The sequence below is a fragment of the Nuphar pumila genome, chromosome 4, assembly GCF_984573655.1.
Source record: "Nuphar pumila chromosome 4, dmNupPumi1.hap1.1, whole genome shotgun sequence".
Lineage (NCBI taxonomy): Eukaryota > Viridiplantae > Streptophyta > Magnoliopsida > Nymphaeales > Nymphaeaceae > Nuphar > Nuphar pumila.
The window spans coordinates 22,076,169-22,098,307 of record NC_143252.1 but is presented as its reverse complement, the minus strand read 5'-3'; the positions used below and the strand labels follow the sequence as shown (position 1 = coordinate 22,098,307).

Here is a 22,139-nt window from a genome sequence, read left to right as displayed (position 1 = left end):
CAGATTTGGGATCAAAAAGTGAAGAAGCCTATGCATGCATGAGAAAAGTGTCAAGGGAGTTACTTAAAAACGTGCAGTTAATTCACCATCAGTCTGTTGCAGCTCATGAAGAACAGTCTAAGAAAATGGCAGTGAACAACGGAGGTGAAAATCAGGCAACAGGTCTGACAACATTCCTGATCTAATTGACCTGTACTTAGGAGAGTGATTTTGTTCTCCTATGACATATATGCATTAGTTTGCATAATGAAGATCTATCTACTGTAAAGGCCAATAGATCAATAACTTGAAAATGAAAGTAATTGAATAGCTTCCTCTTGGTCAAAGATGATCATTAAACGAAATATCAAGTTTAATTTCTCCCAAGTAGCAATTAAGTGCTTGTTTGGATTGGTTGATAAGCCCATCTTTCTGGGATGGCATGTCCTTTCCAACTGAAATGATCATTATATATATATGGGCTGGTTCAAAAAAAGAAAGAGACAGTGAGCCCAACCGACTATCTTGACTGGGCAGAACCAAAAAGAAAAAAAATATAATAAGAAGAAAACTGGTACAACACTGGGTAAGGATTTTCTTAGTAAGCCTAGTCGACTGTATTGGCTTGGCAAAATCATAACAGAATCAAACAAAAACTGGACATATTTAAAATCTGGCAAGCCCAGAGGACTGCATCGGCTGGGTAGATTCAAAAGTAAAATTCAGCAGTTTGCATGCCCTGCTGAACCCAGTCGGCCTGCAGTTCGGTTGGGCAGGTTCAAAACAATTCTAGGCAGATTCAACCAAAAAAAGAGGAGACTGGGCAATTCTTTTAGAAAGAATAATGTAATAAATATGCATGTTAAATGTCCAGATTTACATATATGTGCAAATTTACATATATAAGTGAAGAATTATATATATGTTCAGATTTGGATGATTGTTCATATTTAATGCTCATGTTTATGCCTATTAGATGTCCAAAATTTTATATGTAAATGCTCATGATTATGTTCAGATTTACATATGTTAAATGCTTATGTTTAAATCCAGAATTGCATATGTTAAAAGTTCAGACTTGATATATATTGAATGTATAGATTTATACATGTGTAATATGGAGTTTTGTGTGTTTGTCCATGTCCAGGTTATGCATGTTTATGACTTAGACTGTTATGCATGTTTGCATATGAGCATTGGAATATTTGCATGTGACTACCAGTGTTGTCCCATGTGCGGGCAGCATGGCTTAGACTCGGTAGGTATGTATTATACCCTGAGCTTGCCCGAAATGGCAAAAATAATTATTGATTTTTTATGCTTATAAAATTCAATATATTGTTTACATACATATGCATGTAATGAACATGTAAAATTCTGAAATTTATATGGTTGTTGCACTCGCATAATCACATGCATGTTTGCATATTGTGCATGAGATTAATTAAAAAATAAATATGTATTTTGCAATCATGTGATCATATGCATATGTGAAATGGTGATACATGTACATTCTCATTATGGTTTTTGCATAAGGTGCATCAGCGGTCAAAAGTAAACCACTATAGGCTATATGGGCTACGAGCAAGTGTTGTTATATGTTTAATTATATGCATCGCAAAAATCAATTTGATATTTATTGAGTTCTGAATTACTTGAATTGTTTCGTATTATAATGAGCTAAGATCCCGAGTTGTGTTTTGCATGCTGATTTGCAAAATAAATTTTAGTGCTATATTTTGCATGTGGATTTTCAAAAAAGAATATTGAGAAATGACTTTTTTATAAAAAAGATAAAAAGAGAAAAATAATATAATTAATGCTTATTCTTGGATGTCCTTTCTATAGTATGGGAATCTTGGATTTGGGTTTTTAGAAAATCGTGAAGATACTAAAACTCTGTGTGTGATTGTGCCCCTAAACCCAACTAGGTGATTCACCTCTTAGACACGGTTTTAGAAAAATGTTGTCACTTTGCCTGGGGCTGGTGTGTAGACATAATTGTTGTTATTGGTATATCAAAAAAGTAGTATTAGTGGATGTTGATTTTTCTAGTGTCCCAACATTAGATGCTAAATTCTAATGTTCTGATAGATGGTGTTGATTCTTGATATCGGTTGAGGACTAAGTGTGGAACCTAGTAATAAGATACAAATTGTGTATTAAGCTATAACTGAGGATCTAACTTGACCTCAAAAAATTATTGTATATGTTTTGAGTATCCACGGGTTTTAATGAAAAGTGAAATTAAAATTGTGTTCGTATAATAGGGACATGCATACAAAAAAAAACTATGATAAAAGATAATAAATCAATCATGCATGTGCATTGATATCATGAATAGCCTTGTTCTGCATTGGATCATGCATTTTTACCTGCTCTTGTAATTATGATATATTGTGGTTGCACGATAAATGTTCGCTAATGCATGAATGGTTATTTGAATACTGAAATTTATTGTAGTTGTATTCTTCTAAAAATGTTGCATGAATTTGATTTATGTTTTTCTTGCCTGTTTGAATTATTAGAGAAATTCATATATAGGATTTATTATTCTGACACTGTATACTTTATGTTTTTCATGGCCTTTGAAGCCAGTGATGAGACCAACTGATATAGGGAGCTACGATGATTGTGTGACTGCTTTGATATTTTATTTTGGGACAAAGTAACTGTATTTTGTTTTATTGATATTCATTTGCTTATTGTTTTCAGACTTTAATTATTAATGAATAAATATATTTGGTTGGGTTGATGGTGGTGTAAGATCCCTTGTGGGTTTAGAATGTGTGGTGTCTATAAGGCCCTAGGTCTCTGGTTTTATTTTTGCAATTGTTTTAAAAAAAAATCTACTTTTCAATGGGGATAAGTTAGGGTCGTTACAAAATGAGGTCACACAAAGAGCCATCTCATTGCTATCAGTCTTCAACAGTTACTAGATGCTTCTTGCTACGTAGAGAAGCTCACTTTGAAAGTAGAAAACTTTGTGTTTCCCTAAAAGGAGGAGAAGCTTTGGAAAACCCAATTCTGAAATATGAGAAACTTGATTTCTTTTAGTGGGAAGACTACTTCCTTTTCTCCTAATGTTTTCCTCTCATAACTCATTTCTCACTTCTCATTCACTTTATACGGTTTTTATGTTTGAAGATAAATAAATTTTTATGACAAGTTTGCATGTTGGTTTTATGTTGTTTTATACTTGTGTTCAAATTATTTCTTATTTTCTTCCGGTTGTGCTTCATATTACTTTGTGTTTTCTTTTCATTTTTGGCACGCCTGCATAATCGCTTCACAACCATATCCTGCTTCCCACTTCATACTGCCGCATGGATAATCACTTCAGTCGTATCACATCTGTTTCCTGCTTCATACTACTTTTTTACACTCGTTTCACTGCTTATGCTTCTTCTTCTTCTTCTTCTTCATGGATTGTTTCTTGCATCCAATTCATCTCTCTCTCTCTCTCTCTCAACATGTATCAGAGAAGGCACAAATGTTCATTTGCAACGGTGTCAACCACAGACCTGGGAAAGACAGTGAAAGCCGAGAAGCAGCTGACCGCACCAACTACTACGACGCCCCTAACTAAAATACAAGCACCTGATCCATCCCCAGAAGCAAACACATAGACGTGATTAATATGGAGCCGCATCTGGACCAACTCTCTAAATAGAGTTTGAAGTGGACTTTGTAAAACTTGCACCTCCAGATTTCAGACCGAACAAGCAAACCAGTTACTTAGACATTTAGCTTGGCACAAAGACAAGAACATGCAAATTATTGATGAAACTGCAGCCTCAACAGGGTTTGTATCTTGCACTACGGATATTATCATGCTATCTACTAACCTCATTGGTAGTCCAACAATTTATTGAGTGATTCACGCATCAGGCCCTACAAATACGATTTCTAAACTTTATTTAGCAAGAAATGCATATTTCATATCATCATAGTTTAACATTTTAAGAGGTTTTCATCTGACAACCACAATGCACAAAAATTAAGTTCTTAACGTCGAAAGGATTTTATCCAAATCATGTTTCTAGTAAAAAAGACCATGGGAAATGCAGAGGTTTAGTAGAAAACACCTGCAACTATGACTTTCGGCTTGATAGTGCAGCATTGTTGTCAATACAAAATATTTACCCATATGAATAAAGAAAGCAGATCAATACATAAAATATCGACACCTTTTAAAATTACAACACCTTTGCAGATGTCTTGGTAATAAAAAAATTATAATCATAGAAGAGCCGCATGCCACTATGCATGAATCCCTGCAGCTGCAGCTATACAGAAGCATTACATTTGTGCATATATACAGAACTACGGAGAGATTCTCACTACTTGATGTGGGCGGAACGACGAGTGATTTTAAAATCATCTTCCTTGAGGTTGATAGGAGTTCCTCCCACCAACTCCTGACAATTGCTTCAAGTTAGTGAGAGAATCTTGTGCAAGCTTCTTGGTGTTTGCATTTCCATATTTGAAGGCATCTACTAAGGCCTTTACCAGCCCTTGGTCAATTGAGTATGCCTGTGCTTGGCTTTCGACTCTCAAGATTTTCTCCACCATCCAGATGACCTTCTCATGAAGAATACTTGGTCTGAGAGATGTGAATAGGCTCATTAATGCCTCCACAGCACCCAAGTGGTCAAGCTCCTGTACAGTTTGTTTTAGATTATGTGGATCAGATACAAGTGTAGACAGCGCCTCCACTGCTGCCTTCTGAGCGTGACTACTCTCATCATTTAAAAGTTCCACGAGCGGTTTGACTGCATTACCTTTTAGCAGGCAGAAGGTGCTATCTTCATCACATGCAGCATTGTGCACTGGGCATGCTGCAGGTAGTGGAGGTGGCTTACAACATACAAAAATCAACGAAAGGGAGAATTCTTTTGGGGGTTGAGGTTCTGCAACTCGAATTGCAACCCATGACTGCGCAGCCTCTGACAAGTACTGCAACCCATGAGCAGCTCGTTGTTTGACTCTTGCTTGTGAAGAGAGGCAAAGCAACCCTATGAAAACAGTCATGAGATGGTTTTCTTTAATTCCACTGAGTATTTCAGGGTCAGAACTTCTAGTGAAGTGAGCTAAGATACCAAGAAGGCCTTCCACCAGACTTGAAGATACCCTGAAACTCCTCCCCACCAAACTGTTATGTTGCTCTTTTAGAATAGAGACAACCCATCTCATCAGCCTGGAACCAAGGACTATTTTCACCTCATCATCTGACAGGTTAAGATTGGCAAGTATACATGCAGCCAAGGCTCTCTCTTCATCTGAACTGTCTTCATCCAGTAACTTCCCTTTGAGAAATGTCAGCTTGTTAGCATTTCTGAGCTCAAGCGCCAGAGCCTGCTCCACCTTTTCAGACAGACCATTTGCAAGTCTGAAAGCATATAGCCTATGTTCAGCTTCAGGATGCCCAAGAAATGATGTAATGATTGAAATCCCATTGCCGCTGTTTATATGTGTGGCTGCAACTTCTGCATACAAAGAGAACAATTACAAGATTAATATGGGCTAAATCAGCAGATGGCATTGCACACTTCTGATTTCTCTCTCTCTCTCTCTCTCTCTCTCTCTCTCTCTCTCTCTCTCTCTCTCTCTCTCTCTCTCTCTCTCTCTCAAATGCTACAAATAAAAGGTTGAAATGCGATAGAAAAGTATGTACCTTATCATACATAGATGTGTTTTTAAAAGCATAGACATCTACGTAATCTGATATATAAGATGTGTGGTAACAGATATCATGATATTCTGAACAAATTCTCAACTTTTCATGAAATCAAATATTGGAAAAATATTTTTGCAATATTCACAAGACTACGGCAGGATTTACGAAATCTTGCGAAACCTCATAGGTAGTTTTTAAGAGTGTTGCTAGAGGCATTAAAGGTGTAAGCCCCTCTAGTTTAAACGAATCACAATTTATTATAGTGAAAGAGGCCCATGCCTCTTTTACGAAGAGGCCTAAGCCACTTTATGAGGCTTAAGCCTTTATGAGAAGGCGTGGGCCTCTCAATTAATGGTTATGTGCTTATGCATCATAAACAAGGAACCATTAATGTTTATCTCAAATGACAATTAAACCCCTAATTGATAATACCATTTATTTGTATTATTAATTAAGTAAATAATAAGAATAAGTAGTATGCTTTAGGCACCCTTTTAAAATAATATTACCTAAAATCCATTCAAAAGTATAAAAAAGATATAAGAGCGCACTGCAAGAGAAGAGATAATATGCAGCAAGGAGAAAAGAGAAAGATGAATGGCAGCCAACAAAGGAGACGTTCCAATGAGATAGATTCATGGGGTTGTCTCCTAGGGTATTATATTAATATATTGGGCATGACAAAAATACCCCTGATTAGTATATATGTTTACTCTCATGTCCTTTTAACTTGAATGACACATATACTCTTGTCACCATTACACATGTATGACATTAACGATAAGAACATACGAAAATATAGATCCAGACCCAATCCTTAAACTGTAATGCCTCTAACTTAAATGGCTTCTCCTACTTGATTTTTATCCATCATACTTTGTAGTTTTAGATTAATTTGAATTGTATTTTAGGCAGAATTCAATTTGGATTAAGGTTTTACTGGTGATTTTTCTGTTCATTAAAGATTCCCTCACTAGTTGACCTTCACGTAGCCTTAACCTCACAATATTGACCAAATACAAAAGTAATATGTAAGAAACTCATTTAATGGAATTTCTTTTGGTATGGGTTAAGAAGAGAGAGATGAATCGGAGAATTGGTGGATGCAATACGGTGAGGGAGACCAACAAAGTAGTAAGTAATATCTATGTAGAAAAACCATTAGGAAGAAATTGGAAAAGATGAGCACAAAGAGAGAAGAAATATAGGATAAAGAAACATGAATGAAGAAAGATTATGATAGGTTAAAGGGAGCAACTTAACTGGAGAGTAACCTTTGAAGATTCAACAGCCACCCATTATACCAGGTCAGAAATTCACGAAGTTAAGGAAAGAAATGAAAGAGTGGGCACAAAAGTCCAGAAACCATCTAACTCTACTATCAAATAGGGAGGACATCAATCCATTAGCATAATCTGTAGAGGAATTAGTTGATTACAGAAACAGCCCCTGGCATGATTATTAAACAATATGCTACAATTTACAGAAGGCATAGCAAGGACAATCGCAATATGATAAGGACAATCCAACAATATGCTACAATTTACACAAGGACAATCACAAGATAGACATAGCAACAAGCCATTCTTGAATGTCTTCCATAGAAAACCAATCTTATGCTTTTGGAAACACAGATCAAGTGATTGGATTAGGTTTCTTTCCATATCTAAGTAAACCCTTCTCATTTATTTGATTAACATTGTCATGACTAACTGCATATTGCTCAGTGAAGAGAAATGTTATAGTGCAAACATTGTCACAGATATTTTGAAAACATCAAGACATTATTGCAATATGATAAGAAAATGATTAATAGCTATAATATTTGAGAATATCAGAAATTTGAAAATATCTCAATGATGTCATGGCATTTTCACTTCTTATTTGTCTTATACATTTTCAACATGATTTTCGTCTTTCTTTATTTTTTATATTCTAAAAACTTCTAAATCATGTCCATGCAATTTTGAAAAAAATATAAAAACTATTTTTCTTTTTTTTTGGTTAATTTTTTCATATATTTCATCTTTTAAGTGCTTGACGGGCCAGACCTTAAATGCCAGTAAAGACAGACAAGATTGATTAGAAAGGCTCAACCCCCTTCATTGCCCTTTTTATGCCCAAAAAAGCACAAGTAGCCCTAAAAGATTTTATCACTCAAGACCTACCTTTCCCTTGGTTTTCTGTTCGAGTTTGTTAGGATTCTTTCAGGCACTTTTAGATTTGCCTAAAATTTTCATGAGATTTATCACGAGCCTACACTATCCAGAGATTTACTTTGCTGAGATACAGGCAAGAGTCAACACCTATGTCACATAGACATGGCTATTGAGCAGCCGCTCCCAACATGGCCTGACATGGGTAGGGGTACCGGACGCAGCACAGGTACCTGCTGGTCCGGATCTGGTCGGGTCCAAGCTTGATCCAAACCATTTTTTCTTATTTGATGTCGGTGTAAGGCAAGGAGCTATGGCACCTGGAAACTCCATTTTGCCCTCCGTACCCGTGTCGACACCCGGACAAGCCATTTTACCCTCCTCCGTACATACAAGTTTGTATTCAATTTATAATTTATAATTATATTTTCAGTATATAATATATATTTTAGATATAGCATATATACTTAGATTATATTCAGTTTATTTTGAATTTATTTTGTATTTATGTGATATATATAATCGTGTCACCGTAACCACATTTTTTAGAATTTCCATACCGTACCCTCCATACATGTACCCGTACCCGCAACCGCACCCACACCCAGGTGACATAGGCAAGGAGGAAGAAGAAGAAGAAGAGGAGGAGGAGGAAGAAGAATAAAAAGGAGAAGGAAAAAGAAGAAGAAAAACAAGAAAGAGAAGGAAGAAGAAGACGAAAGAGGAAGAGGAGGAGGAAGAAGACGAAAGAGGAAGAGGAGAAGGAGGAAGAAGAAGAAAAAAAAAAGAGAAGGAGAAGAAGAAGACGAAAGAGAAAGAGGGAGAAAAAGAAGAAGAGAGAGAGAGCATATCGGACCCGGTTGTTCTCTTCAACCTTCTTCTTATTCCAATCTGCCCGAGAGAGAGAGAGAGAGAGAGAGGCGGTGGGGCTGGGTCCTTCTTATTTGTCTTGTCCTCGTTCTCCTACGTGGAGAAAAAAGACGGTGGGGAAGGGGGTTACGAGATACCCCTTCCCCTTTTATAATAAAATTTCCATTTTCCCTCCCCTTTTTTTCAAAAATTACACTTACAGATTTTTAAAAAAAAATAATTTATACCTTAATATGGATCAACATATGATCCAAACCCAAACTCTCTCTCTCTCTCTCTCTCTCTCTCTCTCTCTCTCTCTCTCTCTCTCTATCTATCTATCTATCTATCTATCTATCTATCTATCTATCTATCTATCTATATATATATATATAACCATGTCCCCCTATTCTCATTTTCTGAAATTGCCATGTTGTACCCTCCGTACTATAGCCGCACCATTACCCATACCCATGTGATATATGTCAAGACCAACATGTGTGACTATGATTGCAACCATAAAAAAGCATGTCTTCATAGGGATTTTTTTTCTCAAAAAAAAATAATAAAAGATTGGTGAGGCAAGGCAAGTTTAGTCCAAAATAATAAATAAGTTCTTTCTTATTGGTCCTCATGGAAAAACAAAACAAACATGGTGTATCGTAGTCAGCTTAGCAAATGAGATACAAAATCCTCAGATAGAAATACAAACCATGCACAAAAATTGACAAAGAAAATACTCAAATCTAACTGGGCCGAAAAAACTGAAATATCATTGCTAAACACAAACCATGCACCCAAAATGAAAAACACTCAGCTCACTGGGCCACACAACTTGCTAAAACATAAAGAGTTGTACCTGCAGCTCGTGGTGAGGAAGCAATTCCAGAAAGAATGCGCAGAAAAGCCAATTGATTCTTCGGCCCAGAATGAGCTACAAGTTGCAAAAGCTTATGTATAATATGCTCTGACTGCATCAAATTCCCTTCCTTATCTGCAGATGATAATTCCCAATGCCCAGGTTTGGAGACTATGTTTCCTAGGGTTAATGCTGCCAATTCTTTCATATCCAAGGCCAGAAAATTATCATCCAAGTGTTCTTTGAAAAGAATATCTGCCAGAGCTGACAAGACACCTGAATCAACAAGGATGACAGCATTATCATCTAAAGATGATAGATTGTTTAGAGCTTGTAAGCTGGCAAGTCTGGCCTCCAGTTTGGACGAAAGCATTTTCACTAATATTTTAGCACCATGCCTTGCAATATGCTCTTTTCCGTTGTTTGCAAGGGCCATCCTTCCCACCATGGCTGCCATCTCTAACTTTACTTCTAAACTACCTGATTATGAGAAAATTACATTTAGACCAAACTGCAACTTGTACCACAAAAAAAGAAACAGAAAAGGAAAAAAAAAAGCTTTAGATGATTATTCAGATAAAGATTGGTAAAACAAAAACTTTCACAGTGAACAATTATCAAATAGTCACTAAATGAACATAGCAGAAGCAAAAACATCTAATATCAATTGCTTTTATTGACAAAGATAATTTATAAGATGAATATCCCATATTGGGAATCCTACAATGGTTGGAACCTGGACGATGGATGCCATCTAATCAACCTCCTCAAACTGAGCCAAAGGTTGCAATCTTAACCATTTATTTTAAGAATGAACATTATCATTCTACAGACAAAAAGAAACAGAATGACAATATGTCATCTTACACGGCATCATAACTAATTTTTCCATAGGGATTAGATGCACTACAAAGTTGTCTAAGTTAAATATCATAATGTCTTAATCTAGAAGTCAGAAAATGAAAATTATTACTTGATTATTTCAGAATGAAAGGAATGGATACACATGAAAAGTGCCTTGTGTATCAAAGATCAACAGCTAAATAGTTATGCATCTCACCATGCTATCTTTCCTGAGCACCAGTACTTTGCTTCACCACTTCCTTGTTCACCAAGCAACACCACCCAACACTTCTAACCTCTACTTTCTAATGTTACTTTGTTCTAACACATCCACTTCCTACACCTTTTCAACAGTCACATCCATTCTGCGTACCACCCTCGTTCAAATTCCATAACAAGTGCGCTACAAAGCCCACTCATACTTGCTCTATCCAACATTGTTACTATCGCAAAGTATCACATGATATATTACAATGCAGGACTTTATCAGTCTACCCATGATACAACACGAGGTAAAACTAGTTTCAGGGGTGTATCAGTCCTGTGTTGGGTGTTGTACAATACCAATGCCACAAGAAATTGCTCCTTTCAATTCCTTTTTTTTAAGAGGTCTGGCCACCTTTGGCTGGACCGTTAAGACATGTACAAGTAAATTTTGACCCCCAATCACATCTCAATACATTTTGAGTGCTTTAGAAGTGAGATTTGGGAGTTTCAAGAGTGCGGTTTGAGAGTTTGATTAGTTTGTTTTCTTTGTTTGGAACTCACAGCACTGGAAGTTTTACATTTTTCTTACTAGTCGTGATTCATGAATGTCATTAATAGCTTATTATCTTGATCCCATGGTGCTTAATTTTTTATGTGGTTAATTATTACTTTTTACGTGATATTTTTGACTTTTTGTAGTTAATAGCCTCATTTCTTGTACTATGAATTTTTTAGAATTTTTTCTTTTTATTTAACTTTTTAAATTTTTAAGTAAAACTCTATGATTTTTACAATATGTTATAATGTATTACGATGCAGTGCTTACTGTAATATTTCAAATACAAGTTACAGTTACAACCTTGGTTCTCTGGATTGTGGTTCTTAAAATTAAAGATATATTTCTTCACTAATAGTAAATAAAGGTACGTCATTAGCATAAAGGAGATGAATGAGTGGGAATGACAAATGTAATTTCACCTTCCATCGCTACACTCTCCAATGCTAGCAACTACAACAGAAGGATAAGATGCAAGCTCAAATCTGTTCTCTACATTTTTATTCAAAGTCATTCTTTTTGTCACCATACTAACCTTATGAAGACCTTTTCATCTCCACATTTAACGTAAGAACTTCCAAATTAACATGAACAACTTCAGTGTATGACTAACATAACATCCTTCGTATGTGTTCATTTCAAGGGCATTTGAATTGTCTGATTTGGTCAAAAACTCAAATTTGACCCTTTCTGCAATCCCCTTGGAGATCAAGTTGTTAGGGTTAAAAATGGTCTCGAATTTTGTGAGGATTTGCAGTTAGATATTTAAATAGCAAGATCTCTCTGTGGCTCACATAAAGATCTTCACATTTAAATCCCAAGCCTTTCAAACACCTCCTTCAAGAATGCCCCACAATTTGGTCTATTAATTTGAAGATCTCTAAGGACTAGGGGTGTCAATGGGCCTGGTTTACCCGGACCCAACCCGAACCAAACCCTATAGGGTCCAGGTATGGTGATAAATAAGACGACCCGATTAAGACCCGGGTTCGGACCCGAAGGTCCGATTAATACATGGATCCAGGTATAGTTTGTGAAATTTTATACCAGACCCGGACCCGAACCGAGTTCCAATTAAGACCCACAATTTTTCAATGTAGAAATGATAAAAAATATGGTTTTACCGGCTATGGTCCGGGTTTGGTTCATGTAGTTCTTATCGGGTCTGGGGTATGGTTTTTCTTATAGTGGAACCGATTAGACTTGGGTCCAGACCCGATATCATACCCGAAAATCTGGTCCAAGTCTAGTTCCACCTGGGTCCGAACCAAACCCAACCCGTTGACACCCTTAATAAGGACCTCAGCGATTTTCCAAACCGATGAATGTCTTTAGCTCCATTGACCCTCAGAGTTGGAACAAGGTTATATTGCAAAATCCATTGATGTGGAACTCTTGGAAGAATACAATGAGGTCATTCTTACATATTTAATAAAATTTCTTGAAAGAAATATACAGGCTAGCCATATAGGCTGATGCCTAATCTTCGATCAGGGCCCAAATCCAATTATTATTTCAACTTCCAAGAATGGATCTTCCAAAAGTTCCTTATTTATGCTCTTTATAGTGGAACCGTGACTTATAAATCTTGTTCCAAGATTTTTGCAAATTTTCTTTTGAAATGGTAGGTTGCAGCATTGAAGATACTGCAATCTTATATGCGTTCTTGTTAAGCCACAAGAAGGTGACCTGATTCGTTATACATCTCACAAACACCATGAAATGGATTTTGGTCATCGGGCGGATTTTGCGGTTTGCAGTTTTTTTTTCTTTAGCTGGAGGTTTGTACCCTCATAAGAACCACATTGTTCATGAGTTTAAGATCCTAAATACTACTTAAAGCTCTGTTTGGGAACCAGTGTTGGAGAGATTTGTAAGGAGTTAAAGGAAATACAAAAATTAGACTTCAAGAAAAATGGGTTTCAAAGGAGTTCTGAATTCCTTCTATTGTTTTGAAGCATAACTCATTCAAGGATTTAGGTTTTCAACTCCTTTTGATTCCTCATCATGCTTGGTTGTAGGTAACCATAGTTAAATCCTCTTGAGTACAACAACTAAGTAGATTGGGTTTAAGGAAAGAGACATGGTGAAAAAGGGATTTACCGAGGTAAATGTGGTGAAAATTTTGAACATTGAAAATTCAGAGACCCACCAGAATCTGTGATTCAAGGAGTTGTAAATACCTCTTCTTTATGGGAGGAGTTAAAATTTGAAGTTTTTAGGATTTAGAGTTGGTCGATTTCCAGCTGATATTTGATGCCTCCCTTCGCTCCCTTCTTCCAAACACAGTCCAAATCCTTTTGGACCCTGCCACATCACGTAACAGTCTCTGATCCCCTCCCATCTCTTCCAGTACCCTGCTCCGAAACAGAGCCTAAGATGTGTTGGTTAGCAATAGAGGAAAGATGAAAATTTTAACTCTAAATACTTCTGTTCAGCTATGGTAGTTTTCCAAAGGCAGATTCATATCCCAGCAAACCTTTCAAGTTAGTCGCCTCTTTGGACTTTTTATGTATTTTTCACTATTGTGACTGCTTGTTCATTGTGGACTCCATTGATATGAGCGTTGAAATGTATTGCCATTTATTTATATTAATGTTACTACTGCAACCAATGGGGGCTCCGCTTGTTTGGTAGGAGCTGTCAGTGCACGTCACCATGTGTTGGGACGTTGCAAGTTCAAAACCTAATGGTATGTTGTGTAATTGGTGGGGGTCTGACTAACCCCAGCTTGCCTTTCAAAAAAAAATGCTACTACTGCCATTCAAACACCCCTTAAAAAGGCGAGGGCTGTAATTGCTATTTGCTGTTTTGGTCATCAGGCAGATTTTGGCAAATTGTGGGGGTTTTAGGGAAACACGTCATTTTAGAGTACAGTCATTTTCCAATTTTTTTTTTGTATTCCTATTCTTTCGTGATCTTTCTTTTGTACTATACCAATTGTTTTTTGTCCTTAAATGTGTAAGTAGACTTAATATGGATAGAATAGGAAATTCTCATTTGTTATTCAGTCCTGAAAACAGACCAACTAAAATCTCTCTCTCTCTCTCTCTCTCTCTCTCTCTCTCTCTCTCTCTCTCTCTCTCTCTCTCTATCTATCTATCTATCTATCTATATATATATATATATATATATATATATTCAGTTCTGAAAACAGTCTAACTGAAATATATATATATACTGATACATATATAAATATATATACATACATCGGAGACCAGTTTGGTGGATAAGCATGAGCTCTTTGCAAAAGAAACGCAGATTCAAGGATTAAGGCCAAATAAAAATCTGTTTCATACAAGAACACCCTTGAACCCAGCCTAACGTGAGTCTAATGTAAGGCAGTCTACCATAAATTTAATTTTTTAGTTAATTGCCCTTTGGGAACAATGTTTTTGAAATCGATTGATACATCAAGTAAAATATGCAAATTTGCGTTTTGCATTGTTGAATGATATTGTTAGGAGGAGAATGTGGTTCAAGTTGTTACCGATAATGCCTTCAACTACGTCAAAGAGGGTAATTTGTTGATGGATAAGAGAAGACATTTACTTTGAACTCCTTGTATTGGAAGATATAGGAGAATTGAAAGAGTTGAACATTTTTTGAAAAACATGGCAATTGGTAGTATTCATAATACTCAAGTGTTGAGTATAATGAGAACACACACACAAAAGGACTTGCATAGGCTTGCACTGACGAGATTTGCAAATAGATTTTTGACTCTAGAAAGCATATATAATTGCAAAAAAGGCTTAAGGTACATGTTTATTGGAGATGATTGAGCAAAAAGTAGTTTCTCAAAAACATCAGTTGGCAAAAAATGTGAAAGCATGATTTTGACTTGAAAATTTTGAATGGGAGTGAGTCGTACTCTGAAAACAATGGCCCCTTTGATAGACGTGTTTTGATTGGTTGATAGTGATGAAGAGCCTGCTATGGGTTACATCTACAAGAAAATGAACGGTGCAAAAGACCAAATCAAGGTATAAATTAATTTGTTTTTGTATTCTACTAATTGTAAATTTTGTTTTTAAATTTCAACTTAGCTTTTATAATGATTATTTTTAATTATTTTACTTAATAGGTAAATTTGTGCAATGATGGAGAAAGGTATGACTCGGTTTGGGAGATGATCGATAAAAGATGGAGCAATCAATTGCACAAACCTTTGCATACAGCAGGCTTATATTTGAATTCAGTCATATATTATGAGTATGAAAATATCGAGTTCAATGAGGAGGAAATAAAGAATGGCTTATATGATTGCAGCGAAGCAGATCGAGATGCACTAGTAGAAAAACTCATAAGATATAGAATGGATAATGGACCTTTCAGGATGGACTTAGCAAAAAAGAAGAGAAAAGTGCAAACACCAGGTAAGATTATTAAATTTTATATAACTCGTTTTACATTAGTTTTATATCTCACATGTTTTATTTACATCTAATTTGATTTTTTTTAGTTGATCAGTGGATTTCTTCTGTCATTGGTTGTCCCCAGCTCCAAACTTTTGTTGTTCGTTGTTCGAGTCTTAGCCCTCACATGCAGTGCATCTAGTTGCGAACGTAACTGGAGTACTTTTGAAGCGGTAAAATATTATTTACTACTAATTCGTAATTACTAAATAATATTTATTAATTTGTAATTTATATATATTTAATTTTATATATTTTTTTTGCAAATCCATACCAAGAAAAGAAACAAACTTTTGCACAAGAAGTTGAATGATTTGGTTTGTGTGCAATATACTTAGAAATTAAAGGGAAGGTATAAGGAGCGAATGAACAAAGGAGATATCGACCCCATCGTCTTAAGAGAAGTCGATGATAATGATTTGTGGCCAAGTGAAGATGAGGCAATCTTCGAAGATGACACGTCACTTACATGGGGTCGTGTTTGTAAGCCATCCAGAGGTCCAAGACATAGGGCAAGGATAAGAGCGTGTGCTACTAAAGACCTAAGAAAGAAAAAGTTTAACAAAGGAAAGCATGTGTGTAATGAAACACTAGTGCAAAGAACAATGTCGCAAGATAACTACAAGAGATGCACAAGTATACAAACAAGAAGCTATTAATATGCAAAATACAATAAGCCACAAAGGGGAAAGTGACAAACACATACAATATGAGAGAGAGCTTAAAAATATAAAAAATCTATTATTGAAAATGCTTTTAACAAGCACTAAGTTATGGTGGGGCAAGACCCCTTATTTATACAACAAATGGAAGCAAAGGGGCTCCCATAGAGTCGTTGAGAGCCCCTCCAATACTCACATTTGTGATCGTTGGAGAGGGTCCCAACGGCTCTTATGAGGGCCCATTTAAAAAATAAAAGTAAAAGAAAAACAACAACAACTACGCCTTCATCCCAAAACAATTGGGGTCGGCGATATGAACCAAAAAAGAAAATCATTCAGGGTCCTCCACATGAATCCTTTTCCTCCAATCATTTCTATCCAATGCCATGTCCTCGGTGAGGTTCAAAGCATTCATATCCTTTCCTATCATCTTCATCCAAGTCTTCTTAGGCCTACCTCGACCTCTTTTGACTAATATATTTTTCCATTTGTCTATCCTTCTAACTGGAGCATCATTAGGCCTTCATCGAATATGTCCAAACCACCATAAACGATTTTCTCTCATCTTATTTTCAATGGATGCAATGCCTACCTTCTTAGGTATCTCCTCATTTCGAATCTTATCTTTTATTGTATTTCCACACATCCATCGAAGCATACGCATCTCAGCTACATTCATTTTTTTAATATGATGTCTCTTGGCCGCCTAGCATTCCGTACCATATAATAAAGTGGGCCTAATTGTCGTCCTATAAAACTTTTCCTTCAACCGCAATGGCATTCTACGATCGCACAGCACTCCAGTTGCACTTTTCCATTTCATCCACCCAACCTTTATCCTATGGTTTACATCTCCATCATTTTGAATGATAGGACCCAAATATTTGAAACAGACATCCACCGATATTTCTTGCTCACCAAGCTTCACTACACTCTCATCACTACTGAGTTGCTTACTAAACAGACATTCCATATATTTTGTCTTACTCTTACTCAACGTAAAACCTCTTGCTTCCAATGTCTGTCTCCATAATTCTAACTTAGCATTAACCCCAGCTCTAGACTCGTCAATCAAAACAATATCATCAGCAAACAACATACACCACGACACATTTTCTAGAATTGATTTCGTAAGTTCATCCATCACTATAGCAAATAGGAAAGGACTTAAAGTAGATCCTTGATGTAACCCAACTGTTATAGGAAAATTGTTTGTCACCCCTCCACAAGTGCGGACATTGGTTACCACTCATTCGTACATATCTTTAATTATACTAATGTACTTGAGAGAAACACCTTTCTTCATCATTGTCCACCAGAGAACTGTAAGAAAGTGAAAAATACGCTACAACAAATGTCTCTCAACAAGCTCTCACAAATACATCATAAGAACCACAAAGGTTCACAAAGAGGACTTAAGAATACACACAACCCGAAACGGGTATAAAAAATGAAAAATAAACAATTTTATTGATTTGAGATAAAAACCCAAAACAAGAGTAAGTATTTACAAGGGGAATAGCCCCATATTTATAAAGAGGTAGAGAGAAGCCTTAAGAGAGCTGTTGGACTCTCCAACGGCTCTAATAGAGCTGTTGGGGAATCCAACAGCTCTAATTCTAGTTGTATTTTAACTAGAATTAATTAAACGAAAAATCCTAACTAGAAAAGAGATAAAACATTACATGTCTATGAGATTACATATGAGATATTATATGAGATTACATATTTTAACACTCCCCCTCAAACTTACGGTTGGATAACCGAAAGTTTGCCTAAGAGAAAGTGAAACCTAAGAGCAACGAGAGGCTTGGTGAAGAAATCGGCCAGCTGATATTCTGAAGCAACATAGGGTAGATTGATGGTGCCACGCAAAAATTCCTCTCGAACATAATGGCAATCCATTTCTATATGCTTGGTGCGTTCATGAAATGTCTGATTGCTTGCAATATAGATAGAGCTCTTGTTGTCACAACACAGATTTGATGCTTTTGGACTTTCAACTCCCATATCGAAAAGTAGACGTCGAAGTCAGACTAATTCCATAGTAGTTGTAGTCATTGCCCTATATTCAGCTTCAGTTGATGAGAGAGAGACCTTTTGTTGCTTCTTACATCGCCAAGACACCAAGTATTCTCCTAAAAAGACACAAAAACATGTAGTTGAGTGGCGGTCATTTGGATCACCACCCCAATCTGCATCAGTATAAGAAGCAATTCTAAGTTAGAGGAAGCGGATAAAAATAATCCTCGAGAAATAGAATTTTTGATATATCTAATAATACGCAAAACTGCTCCCATATGAACAGAAGTTGGAGCATGTTGAAATTGACTGGTTGTATGGACCGCATGTGTAATGTCAGGTCTTGTGATAGATAGATACGATAGAGCCCCAACAAGTTGCCTATACGGAGTCGGATTCTCGAGTGACTCTCCATCATCAATCTTCATTTTGACATTCACAAACTCAGGAGTATCAACATGTCTTTCATCCGAAATACCTGACCTGGCAACAATATCTAATGCAAACTTAGATTGAGTTAGCAAGTAACCTCTAGGTGAGTAGGCAACTTTTATACCAACAAAATATTTCAAAAAACCCAAATCACTCATTTCAAAATGTGTTTTGAGAAATTTTTTAATATCATAAACTCCCTGTTTATCACTTCCAGTGATGATCATGTCGTCAACATAGAGTATAAGGATGATAATACCTGCATCAGAATTCTTAACAAACAAAGTTGTGTCAGTAAGACAAAATCGAAAACCAAAATCAAGCATAACCTTACTAAACTTATCATACCAAGCTTTTGGAGCTTTCTTGAGACCATATAAAGCCTTGTTTAGGCGAAGTGTTTTCCCTTTAGGTATATTCATTCATGGTGGTGGGTCCATGTATACTTCTTCAGCTAAAGTTCCATTTAGAAAAGCACTTTTAACATCCATTTTTTGAAAGATGTCATCCCTTTATTGATGCAAGAGCTATTAGGATTCTAACAGTGGTCATTCTAGCTACTGGGGTAAAGGTCTCTTCATAGTCTATTCCATATTCTTGAGAATAGCCTTTTGCCACCAACCGGGCCTTGAATCTTTCAAGAGTGCCATCACTCTTGGTTTTCACCTTGTACACCCAGCGACGACCAATAGGTTTCCTGTTGTTTGGAGGATGGTCTTGAATGGTCCAAGTATTTGCTTTTTCTATGGCTTCTAATTCGACTTTCATAGCCTTGACCAATTCTGGTTGATCCTTGGCTATATCATAATTGGGAGGTTCTTTATAGGAATGAATTAGAGCAATAAAGGCTTGATGTTTTGGTGAAAAAGACTAATATGACACAAACTTTGCAGGAACCCTCGAGATCCTAGTGGATTTTCTAGATGAAGAGGAAGATTCATGTTCCCTTGTGTATTTATCCAGGGCACACTGTCTTTCTAAATTTCTTCGTCTAGAGTATTGAATACAATCTTGACTATTTCTATGAGGATCAGAATCAATCACATCCATCTGATCATCTAGATCAATTTCTCTTTCACTATCCTTTGGAACTAGATCCAACAAGAAGGAATACTCATCTATTTCAGTAGAATTTTTGTTTTCAAAAAAACTTTCATTTTCTAGAAAGGATACATTCCTTGAAACGTATAACTTGTTGTTTTTAGGGTCAAAACATCTGTATCCTTTTTTATTATTTGCATATCCTAAAAAAGTACACGGTATAGCACGGGGAGAGAATTTATCATTCTTATCTGTAAAAACAAAGCACTTGCACCCAAACACCCTCAGTCTAGAATAATCAGGTTTTTGTTTATAAAGTTTTTCAGGAGAAATATTCTTTATTGAGGATGAGGGCATCCTATTAATAAGATACACAGCAGTTAAAATAGCTTCGGCCCAAAAAACTTTAGGAACTTGATGTGTGATAAGTAGTGTTCTAGTTGTTTCTATAATGTGTTTGTGTTTTCTCTCAGCTAACCCATTTTGTTGAGGGGATAGGGACAAGATTTTTGGTGTGAAATTCCATGTGAGTTCAAATATTCTTTAAATTCAGTTGATAAAAATTCTCCCCCTGAATCAGTGCGAAATATTGAAATATCATTCTTAAATTGATTTTTGACCATATTATGAAATATTTGAAAAAAAAAAACACTTCAAATTTGTGTTTGAGAAAGTAAATCCAGGTATATCGTGTAAAGTCATCCACGAAAATTACATAGTATAAAAATCCACCTTTTGACGTAACTGGTGCAGGACCCCAAACATCAGAGTGAATTAATTCAAGTGGTCGAGTGGAGACAAAAGTTCTTTCTTGAAATGCTAATCGTTTCATTTTTCCAAGAATACATTTTTCACAAGTGAAAGTTTCAAAATTACAAAATTTTTCCATGTTTGGAAAGTACTGAAGCTTGGATATACAAGGGTGACCAAATCTTTGGTGTAAAAGATCCAAGCCTACTTTTTGAACATTACAGCATAATGTTTTCTTGGGTAATTCCAAAAAATCCATGTAATATAAGCCTCCTTCTCTATGGCCTTCCCCAATCAGCTTCCCTGACTGGTGATCCTATACTTGACAATCATGAGAAGAGAAGGAAACATTACACCCATGATCAGTTAATTGAGAAACAGATAAGAAATTTAGATTAAGTTTGGGGATATATCTAATCTTTGGAACACAAAATCTTTTTGAGTTTTGAGAGTTATTTTCGAAATTTTCTATTCCTTTTATCTCAAGGGATGTTCCATCCGCAGTAAAAACACTCGATCCACTTGAGTCATAACAATGCGACAGTAATTTTAAATTTGGTGTCATGTGAAAAGAAGCACCAGAGTCAAGAAGCCATAGGGGTTTACCTGGATCGGAGGTGCCAACAGAAGAGATCGCAACTCCAGCTGAGGGAGAAGTTCCTTTAAGAAGAGGTTGTAGAGCCTCCACCAGCTGAGACAGGGACAAGTTTCCAATGGATGTCTCATTTGATTCTTTTGATTCAACAGCAGCTACCTTCTTCTCATAAGATTTTTTCAACTTTGGACAGTAAGTTTTAATATGTCTGGGTTCATGACAGTAATAACAAATAACTTTTCTCCTTTCAAAATCGCCTCCTTGCCTTTCATTATTTATTCTCCCAATATGTGGAGGTTTGTATGTGCGAATGTGATTACCTGGTCTAGATACAACTAAAACTGTATCATCATCGCTTTTGTCGACTCGTTTCTTGAGTCTATTTTCTTCCATACTTAGCTCTTCAATGGTATCTTCAATAGAGGGAACATTTCCCCGATGTAGAAGAGCGGACTTGGTTGATTCAAATTCGGGTCTCAACCCATTTATAAATTGAAAAAAATGCTCCGCATTTACTTGATTTTGGCGAAGCTCAATGTCTTGTGGACAATGTCACTTTGGTTCAAGAAGAGCCAACTCTTCCCATAGTTCGGATAAGCTATTGTAGTATTCTCTAATACTTCTCTCTCCTTGAACCATATTCCGAACATTTTCTTGTAAGTTACATATATGAGCAATATCTTTAAGAGAATACATTCTCTTAAGATATTCCCACGCATCATTAGCATGTTCAAATTTTGCGAGACTTGAACACTTCTTTATGTCTACACTAGAAATTAGCCAAGACATGATCTTGGCGTGACCCATTCTCCATTCTTTCCATTCCTTTTCATATGTGGAGATGGCCTTAGTTTTTTCCACCTCTGAAAGAGGTACTTCTCTTCCACCTTCTTTAGTGAGCGTTAGTTTAGGTTCCTTATCGGTTTCATCAACTAAGCCCCATAGACCCTTTCCCCAAATAAGATGCTTCATGATTGAAGCCCATGTTACATAGTTTGAATCATTGAGTTTTATGGACTTAATGGTGACATTATCATTGTCATCCATTTTACAAGCTTGGGAATGAGAGGGGAAGAAGAAAACCAAGTGA

At 36.2% G+C, this 22,139-nt stretch overlaps 1 protein-coding gene across 2 annotated transcripts in view; it reads right to left on the bottom strand.

The window, feature by feature from the left end:
- Positions 1-4,104: 4,104 nt before the first annotated feature.
- The window catches only part of LOC149839619 (U-box domain-containing protein 43-like), a 39,911-nt gene continuing 21,876 nt past the window's right edge, over positions 4,105-22,139 (bottom strand). The window contains exons 4-6 of one of the 2 annotated variants that reach the window (XM_090002682.1): positions 9,524-10,003; positions 4,764-5,468; positions 4,105-4,614 (exon numbers count right to left, since the gene is read on the bottom strand). In XM_090002682.1, coding sequence (XP_089858808.1) covers positions 4,568-4,614; positions 4,764-5,468; positions 9,524-10,003 — 1,232 coding nt within the window. In that variant the 3' untranslated portion in view covers positions 4,105-4,567. Of the gene's footprint in view, positions 5,469-9,523; positions 10,004-22,139 lie in introns of both variants that reach the window. The other variant, XM_090002681.1, reaches the window with a different exon arrangement.